General features: G+C 37.8%; 1 protein-coding gene across 1 annotated transcript; it reads left to right on the top strand.

Annotated features, from left to right (window-relative positions):
* Positions 1 to 554: 554 nt before the first annotated feature.
* On the top strand, positions 555 to 3200 carry M406DRAFT_356120 (uncharacterized protein). The gene has a single exon (XM_040923364.1). The coding sequence runs from the start codon at positions 869 to 871 to the stop codon at positions 1301 to 1303; it is 435 nt and encodes a 144-aa protein (XP_040776875.1). The 5' UTR covers positions 555 to 868; the 3' UTR covers positions 1304 to 3200.
* Positions 3201 to 10089: the final 6889 nt, after the last annotated feature.

Raw genomic sequence — 10089 nt, 5'->3', positions numbered from 1 at the left:
TCGTGGGCTGGTGAACGATGCGTTGAGCCCGCGGGCCAATATTACGAAGAAACGAATTCCTTTTTCCAACATTTCCCACATCAATCAACGATCCTACACAGAAGCTGATACAGCTCAGACCTGTACAGGCTGCGGCGGAAAGTTTAACCATGTCGGATGTGGGTCCATGGTTAAATTACAGAGTGGGATGCTTTTGGTGGATGGTACTCTGTGGAGAAAAGTGGCATGGTTAACAAGGTCTGTGCTCCTTGCGATGGTCCGATCAGCACGCTCTACCTGGACACGTCTGGCCACATTGATCCTTTGGATCAAAAGCTTGCTGGTTGCATTATCCCAAAAGCGAAGGACACAGGGAGGTGAAGATGAGGAACCGTCAGTGCACACGAGGAATAGAGGTCGAGGATTACGACGACATCATCCGATGTCGAACTTTAATCGACGCCTTACACCTGGTCAGAAATGCCTCCATTGGTTGGCAGGACTATTGATAAAGGAAATCCCAGTGCAGCACAGAACAGCCAACTCAATCCCTTGTTGTTCATCACAAGACAGACCTCATGCACGCTCCACTCACAGACTGAACCTCCCTCAAGCACCTGAACCCCCTCGACCTCCACAGTATTGTCTTCCGCAGGATACGGAAGGCATTCCGGCTGTGGCGCCCTCAACTCAAGGATCTCGAACCAGAAAGCCAAAGAAACATCGAGGGAAGCGACAACCAGGAAAAAGGATAGCTTCTTCATCTGACAAGTCTCCTGACCCAACCCCGAGCTCGTTTGGTTCCTCTGCGAGTGGACAGTATGGATCTAACTTCCGGTTCCCTTCCCATAGCGAACTCGCTGGTGGCAGCTTGACACTGTTTTCTCGGATGGAAGTCTCATCATGGCTGAAGCGTTTCGACTGGTGGCGTCAAATCAAAGGCATTGACGACACTCAGGCGCTCAACTTCATGAAAGGCTTCTGTTCAGATGCAGTCGTTGCTGGGAAAGTAGAGAGATATACCACGAGTGCCAAGACATGGGGCGAACAGAAGGACCGACTGTTGGTTGCATATCAGCCCTGGGATCATCTCCAAGCATACACACCTGAGCAGGAGCGGCTGAACATCATCAACAACCGTTTCATTACTGATGCTGCGAGCTTGTGGTCATTCGTTGTTGACTATAACAACGCTCTTACCCGTCTCAAGATCAGGGATACTCAGCCTATTGCTGAGGCTTGGATGAAACTCCTCTCGACTTGGATCAAGCGTCTTCGAGCTGACCACGGTATTACCGCTGAGAAGGAGGAGACTCAAGACTAGCTTGCATCTGGCGCTGCAAATCCTCAACTCCATCAGCAGGCGCAATTCCAAGCTCCTTTGGTGCCACCACCTCAACCGATTCCTGACCAGGCGCGACCTGTGCTTGTTTCTCAGCCGACTCATGGTTTCCCCAATCACCCGCCAGCTCAGGTTGGGCAAACTGGGGGGACCATTGCACTACCAACCTCCTCAGCACTCAACCGGCGAATGGCAAGGCCAGCCTGAAGCAACTAAACAGATCCTGAAGCCCGAATCTGTCCAGAAGCCCGAGCAGGGGTTGAACCACTTGGCATCTCTGATGGAGCAACTTCGCATCGATCAGATTGCAATGGCTCACTCTTTGAGACTGCAATCTGAGACTCTCAGACAAACCCGGGATGTCTCATACGATCAGACCAAGGCTCTGCGGGAGATCTCACAGCTGATCAGGCGCCCCCAAACCATCTCTGCAAGGAATCCCCTTCAAGGGAGCACAAACTCTTTGCAGATGAGCACTGCTTATGCGAGCTCCTTGGCGGGGTGAACCAGACAACAACACCCTCGAGGTTCGGGAGATGGACATGAGCGACGACACTACATTCTGGGTCCCAGATATCATTGGCCATGATCCTATACCTGGTCAACCAAGTCCAAACCCAGGAGACATAGATCTGACAACCGAGACCGATGATAATGTCAGGGAAGAAAATAATGGTGGAGACGACGGACGTCTTACACGGGCAAGGGAGAAAGAGAAGCGAGAACAGGAGAAAGCGGATAGAAGCGGGATGTTTATAACAATTCCGACCAAGTCTGCCTTCTTGGCTCGTGGGGGAGGCTGATTTCTTTCTATCCATATTTCCTTTGGTTCGCAAAACACGTTTTCCTTTTGTCTTTCCTATGTTATCTCGTGTGTTTTGCTGGGGGAGGAGGGACGAAGTGTCGTCTGCTACCACCCACTACAGAATACTATAAAATCACCCAAATTTTAAAAGCACCCGGTACAGAGCATGTTGACCAGCTCTGAGACCATTTCACTATGAAGACCGCAGCTGCAGAAACGCAATGTATTGGAATGCAAGGCATGAAAATGCAAAGCGTTGAAGAACGCCGCAACCTAAAAGAACTCCTTCCGACCCCTATGCCAGCTCACCTCGAAGATCGCCAGCCGGTCCAGGAGCAACAATCCAGCTGTCAATGCAGCAAACGGCCAGGCCTGGTCAGACTACTGATGTTCCATTGCACCGAAGATTGAGAAGCAGCAATATCATGCGTTCTAATCTTCCTGACAGACCTCGGCAACCTCATGTGCCTTTGTGGAGTGAGCTCCATAGTCTTGCTCCTGTCAGACCCTCAGTAGGTCTTGAGAATTGGACAGGATTCGAGCATGCTATCAGGATGGATGTGTGGAGAGCAGACTGTGAAAGGATTGAACGGACGGTGGTTCAGAATAGAGAGAGGGCCACTGCTACTGCTGCTGCCCGGGCGGAGTTCGAGAACAGACAGGGACGAAGGGAAGGTCGACATTAGGATGTATCCAGATTGCGCCCGCGCTGCAAACAGATCATGGGCGGATATTGGTAATACTGCGTTGACTTGAGTGAGGACTCAGACAATCAAACTGGGTGCAGAGGTCGGATTGCGAAATGGTTTGGGTTGCAGTGCTTCCTTCGACAGCTTGCGATGGATTCTTTAGTTCTTTCTTTTCCTTTCTATCTGACCAGACCTGGCACACCATTGGACTTGTCGCAACTTTGGAAGAAAGTTGCTGGGGGAGGACTGTTGTGGTGGCCAGGGTGGTAGTCCGTGGGACATGGAGTACAGTGGGTCAAGGGTCCTCATACATATAAAGGATACCACCCACTTTTCAAATTCTTTAGCTATAAGCAACAATGAAGCATCCTTTTCTCTTCTTTTCAATTTTTGAACCCCTTGGACAGGTCTAAGACAGGTTTTTCACCCTGTTCTTGTGCCCGTGTGGCCTTAGTTTGCTGTCCTCATCTGTACAGGCACGCTTGGGTTGCATGAGCCCTTGCCCATTGCTTCGGCAGCTGTTTGTCCCTTTTTCTTTCGAGGGCGACGGCGCCCTAGTTCTGGTTCAGCATCCTTTCTCTTCCTTTCAATTTTGAACCCTTTGGACAGATCTAAGACAGGTTTTTCACTCTGTTCTTGCGCCCGTATAGCCTTAGTTTGCTGTTCTTATCTGTACAGGCACGCTTGGGTTGCATGAGCTCTTGCTCATTGCTTCAGCAGCTGTTTGTCCCTTTTTCTTTCGAGGGCAACAGCGCCCTAGTTCTGGTTCAGCATATTTGCTTAGTTTGCAAATTATTACTAGAATGCTATTATATTATACTTTAATTAAGAGTTTTTATAAGAGAGATAGCTTAATAATGAAATCTAAACTAATAAATTGCTAAATAATTATAAATATTAATAAGAAATATAATAGTTTGTAAAGCTTATATCTTTTTATTTTATTCTTCTTATAGCTATTGCATTATTATAGAATATTCTTAATTCTTTTTCTGAAACTTAATAGATTCTAATATCTTCTAATACATTTATAAATTGCTTTAACTCTCTAATATTCATATGCTAGTATACTATATATATTCTTAATATAATTATTTTATTCATCTGAAATTATTAATTCTGAATTCTTTTCTAAGAATTCAATTCTGAAGATAGCATTCAGTTCTCTATATATATTAATAAGATTTCCTAATTCATCTTAAGCAAAAATGCTTTATATATCCAAGAAATCTATATCTCGATAATCTAATCTTCTGCTAAAAATATCTGCTTATTTATTTTCTAAGCTTTTACAGTATATAATTCTGAAATCAAATTATAAGAGGAATTCTGCTTATCTAACTTATTATTTATTTAAGATTTTAATTATTATAAATATAATTAGATTCTTATAATTTAAATAAATTATAATTAAATACTATATACTAATAAAATAGTATTACTATTTCTTAAAAGCTTTTATTATTATTATAAGCTTCTAATTTAGAATTCTATAATTAATTTCTAAGCTATTTAACTTTTTTGAAAAATTGCTTATAATTCTTAAATACTTTTGATTATCTTACTAATTAAGTTATTCTTCAAGTATATATTCTAATATATTAGTTTTGATCTTGAAAGGTTTATAAGAATCTGCTTTATACAGAATTAGCTCTGAAATAATATACTTAATGATTTTATTAAAAGCTTCTTGCATCTTAGAGATTTATTTAAAAAGCTGCTTCTTTTTAATAAGATTTATAAGAGAATATATGATTTAGCTATAGTTTTTAATGAATTGCTTATAGAAGTTAATATATTTAAGAAAAAATCTAATATTTCTAATATTTCTAAGAATTAGTTAATTTCTAATAGCTTTTATCTTATTTTTCTATAGCTTAATATATTCTAGTTTGATTATAAATCTGAGATAATTAACTTTTTGTATATAAAAATAACTCTTTGCAGATTTTATAAGAAGTTTCGCATCTTAAAGCATTTGCAATACTATTTCTATATATTCCTTGTATTTTTCTAATATTCAAGAGTAAATAAGAATATTATTGAAATATATAATAATGAATTAATCTAGATATTTGCATAGAATATAATTAATTATTTCTTGAAATAAAGCTGGAATATTTATTAAACTGAAGAATATAATCAAATATTTGTAGTATTCGTAATATATTCTGAAAGCAGTTTTTTATTCTTTTTCTTTCTTTATTCTGATTAGATTGTAAGCTTTTTTCAGATCTAAAGCTATAAACTATTATACTTCTTATAATCTATTTTGCAATTTCTTGATAAATAGCAATAAATATCAGTTCTTGATTATAATATTATTGAATTGCTTATAATTAATATATAGCTTGAGTTTGCTATTTTTAAGTATTGTTATGACCCATCCAACATGCAGGTCACAAAACAGGTCACGAGTAACAGGGACCAGGTGTCAAGGACTCAACGTCCTGACAAAGCATTGATTACATAACCCAGGGTTAGGGTTGTAAAGGAGGGAGGATCGTTGGGCTCGCTAGCGATCCCAACGAGCTTCACACCTTGGATCGCTAGACTCGCCAGCGATCCCAACGAGCTTCACACCTTGGATCGCTAGACTCGCCAGCGATCCCAACGAGCTTTACACCTTGGATCGCTAGACTCGCCAGCAATCCTAACAAGCTATACTGAAGAGCTGGATATATAAGAACACGTTCATTACCATTAGATAGATTCAGCACATAGCTCTTCAGTTGTTAATCTAAGTATTCAGTTTCATATACTGAGTAGCCCCAAAGGCAGTGAATACTTGCATCGCTTATTAAGACTTGTACGGTTCCGTATTCAAGAACTTGATACTTTGATACCGCTCTTGTTAGCATAAACCCCTTTGTATACTTAGGAATCTTCGGATTGCTGCAGTGCTCATTACATTTTGATAACTCTTGTTCAAGAACGATTCAGTGTTATCTCTTTGAGCAATATGGAATACGATAGCTTCTCCAGGAATCTCTTTGTTCTTGCGCGCCTCTACTTAGAAAGAACTGATTAATCAGGTGTATCAGCTTACTCAGCGTATTTAGAATCTGCGCGAACAATAGCAGGCTCAGAGCGCCACTATCGCTAACCAGCAGGCCCAGCTAGCTTAACAAGCTTAGCAGGCGCAGTTCATCTCTGCAATCACTAGTAATGCTGAGAAGGCATATAAGATGAATAAGCTTGCTATGTATAACAATAATCAAAAGATATTATATGAATTTCTTATTTACTATAGAGCATACTTTTTGTATCATGCAATTCAGTTTATTACAGAATCTGAAAAGATTATTCTTGCAGGAATTCGCTTTGAAAAGAATGCTCTCATTTAGTACAAGCTTTCTCTATGCAATTACTTGGAATATTAGAACAATTCCAATATGTATATTCAGAGTACTAAGAATATATTTGATTCTTTTGAAGGCTTTAAGAAAGCTTTCAAGAAAACCTTTAGTAATTTCAACAAAGAATGTATTACAGCTTAGCAGCTTATGAATCTCAAGCAGACTAAGTTAGCTTCTGCTTATACAGTTAGATTTAAGCAACTCTTAGCATAATTCCTGTAGGAAGATAAGAATCTTATGGAATATTATTATAAGGGATTTAAGAATAATATTAAGAACGAAATTTCCAAATAAGATTAGCTAGAGAACTTTGCAATATTCTTTAATCAAGCAATCTGCATCGATAATTGTCTGTACGAGCAATAGGTAGAGAAGTTTAAGAAGAGAGAAAGCTAGATTTAGAGATTTCCAGCTAATATAAGCAAGAAATTCCAAAACAAGAATAGCAGTTGATATAGCAGTATAGCTCAGAGCAGCACTATATACGCTGATCCTATAGAACTCGATGCTGCTAATAAGCAGTATAGCAAGAAGAGCAGCATTATTTGCTATAACTGCAACAAATAAGAATATATTGCATACAACTGCTATCAATCTTGAAAGAATAAATAGCAACTAGTTCAGGAAGAATGCTAGGTGAATATTGCTTGATAATAGGAATCCAATCAACTGAGCAAAAACATTTTCTTGGAGCAAATGTTGGATTCTGTTAATTACAGAAGTTTTAGCTAGATATTCTACTATAATAATAACTGCTTAATACATCTCTCGAGTAAGAAAGATTCAGGATAGTTTCCTCAGAAATCTAGGCGCTACAGGCAGATAGCGATAGCAGAGCGAGGGTATATGCCTAGCATGATTATGAGCAGCAATGACTCGAACTGCTCCGATATTACTGAATGGAGCATTTAGGCGCTGGAAGAAGGGCTTAATAATAATGCTTTCCGCTATTCCTCATTATCTGCACTAGATATTATAATCAGAGAAATGAACAAGGGATAATACTCTCTTGGTTATTGGTATAAATACCTAAACAATACTGAAAATGCCTTTCAGATAATGAAAAGATCAAGCTAGGATGAATGATCTAATGATTTATCAAAGTCTTTCATAAACAATAAACCCAAGAAGCTTACAGGAAGGTTTCCCTTTAGTATTGGATAGAATAAGGAAACAATATGGATTGAATATCTTATCTACGAAATAGAGCTAGAGAAACTCTTCATCTGCATTCCCTTGCAAGACATCGAGATACAAGAAGACGAGAATCCTTGGATTAGCTCATTTTACAATCTACATTACGAATTAGCTTGGATCTTCTGCATCTATTATAGCTGCAGAACGCATTTCTCAGATAAGATATAATACGAATAATTCCTTATTAGAGAACTAGAACAAATCCTTTAAGCTATTGAAGAATAGGAATTCCGCTTTAGAAAGATTCTTAATAAGCAATACTATAATGCATATATCGAGCTACCGGATGATTGTTTTATGCAATGCATAGATAAAAAGATAGAGTAATAGCAATACAAAATGATATTCTGTACGATTTATATTAATAATAAGGTTTGCAACTAGTATTAATAGAAGAAAGATTAGGAATAATAATGATACGGATAAAAGCAAGCTAAAAAGCTTGCTTGAGAAGCAGCGAAGTAGGCTTAGAAGAATAAGTAGTTCTTGAAAAATCCAAAAGAACAGAATTGCTTGTAAAGGAACTGCAGATGATCAGACTGAAACAGTCTCTATATGAAGCTTCTAGAACAGATTATGCTTATATCAAGTTTGATATATATATTTAAGAATGCAAGTATAGCACATTATTAAATAGTAGCGCTCAGGGAAACTTTATATTTCTATACATTGTTAATTAAGTATAACTACAATGGAAATGAAAGAGGTATCTATATACTCTCAGTACTATAAAAGAATAATCTGTTGCATATAATCAAGGAGTAATTGATAAGAAGACTGATTATCTATTTATTTTAATCCAAGAATGTATAATCAGAGCTTCTTTTGATATTATGAATATAGCATAGTATGAGCTGATTATAGGACTTTTATAGCTTAAAGAGCATAATCCTTGAATCGATTGGACTACTAGCTAGCTCTTATGAGAACAAGCTGTATCCAGAGAGATAGTTATAATCAACAGTGCAGGATCGAAGCTAGTGATTGAAGAATACTCAGGAAAAGAAGCTTCATACGATTTCATATATATCTCCAAGTCAGCAGGGCTGGCAGTTCAAGGAGAAGAATCTAGTAACAGGCGAACCCAAACAGTGCTAGGGCGCTAACAGATTAGCAAAACAACGGAAGCGAGATTCTCAGCAAGTTAGTTCGCTCCGGAGCAATAAGGAAAAGCTTCAGAATATGAATTGTGAACCCATACAGGAAAAACCTCGAAACCAAGCTCTCGAGCGCTCGGTTCGGCTCGGAGCGAACGCTCAAGGCTCTCAAAAACGTTACCAAAAACAACGAACGAAAAGAAGCATGCTCAACGGTACTTACTGTTCCTCTAGGTAGCAGAAACAGCACAAGAATCAGGATTAATATTTGCAAACATACTCTGAGAATATTACAAGTTCAAGAAACTATTTCAGAAAGAATTGGATACGGAATTGCCAGAATATAGCTCATACAATTACAAGATTCTGCTATAAGAAGGAAAACAGCTCAAATTCTTCCCTATCTACAGACTAGACAAAGCATGGCTAGAGGCACTTAGGAAGTATCTCAACGAGAATCTTAAGAAAGGATACATACAATCATTGCAATTACCAGCAGGATATCCCATTCTGTTTGTACCTAAGAAAAACAGCAAGCTCAAGCTATATATTGATTATAAGCAATTCAATAACATTATAATCAAAAACTGATATTCATTATTACTTATCAAGGAATTATGAGATAGGCTGCAAGGAGTATAATAGTTTACAGTTCTAGATCTGAAAGGAGCTTATAATTTGATTAGAGTAAAGAAAGAAGAAGAATGGAAAACTGCTTTCAGAATATGCTATAGATACTACGAATATTTGGTTATGCTCTTTGATCTAACAAATGCTCCAGCTTTATTCTAGAAAATAATCAATTATATTCTATGCAAGCATCTGAATCAGTTCATTATTGCTTATTTTAATAATATTCTTATTTACTTTCGAATATTGAAAGAATACAAGAAATATGTGGAAATAGTATTGCAAATGTTCTAGGATACAAAGCTCCTTATGAAATCCGCAAAAAGTCACTTTTATATACAAAAAGTCAACTATCTTGGATTTACAATCGAGCTAGGATGCATTAAGCTATAGAAAGATAAGATGGAAGCTATTAGAAATTAGCTAATTCTCAGAAATATCAGAGATATTAAGTCTTTTCTCAAATATATCAACTTCTACAGACAGTTTATTAAGAACTATAATCGAATTGCATATTCTCTTACAAATCTCATCAAAAAGAAGCAACTCTTCAAATGAATCTTCAAAGCATAAGAAGCTTTTAATAAGATTATCAAGCACATTACTTCAGAACCAGTTCTGTGCAAAGCAGATCCCTATAAACCCTTTGAAGTTGAAACCGATGTATTAGGATATGCACTTGGAGAACAACTTGATTAGCAAGATGATCAAGAATGCTTAAGAATTATAAGCAACTTCTCAAAGAAGTTGAATAGCTCGGAAATCAACTACAGAATCCCTGATTAGGAACTCATAGCAATAGTAAAAGCTTTCGAGAAGTAGCAATACTATCTCATTAGCATACAACATCTGATTATAGTTTACTCGGATTACAAGAATCTAACTATATTTATAACAATCAAGGTTTTGAATAAGCAACAAATTAGATAAGCAGAATTCCTCTTACAGTTCGATTTCAAGATTATGCATTATAAAAGCTTAGAAAATGAAC

Source organism: Cryphonectria parasitica, assembly GCF_011745365.1.
Source record: "Cryphonectria parasitica EP155 unplaced genomic scaffold M406scaffold_4, whole genome shotgun sequence".
In the NCBI taxonomy this organism is placed as follows: domain Eukaryota; kingdom Fungi; phylum Ascomycota; class Sordariomycetes; order Diaporthales; family Cryphonectriaceae; genus Cryphonectria; species Cryphonectria parasitica.
Note: the sequence above shows the minus strand (reverse complement) of the source record. Positions and strands in the feature narration are given on the sequence as shown.

Coding starts and splice junctions, on each gene's coding strand:
- M406DRAFT_356120 (XM_040923364.1), top strand. CDS start 869: ATGGAAGTCTCATCATGGCTGAAGCGTTTCGACTGGTGGCGTCAAATC.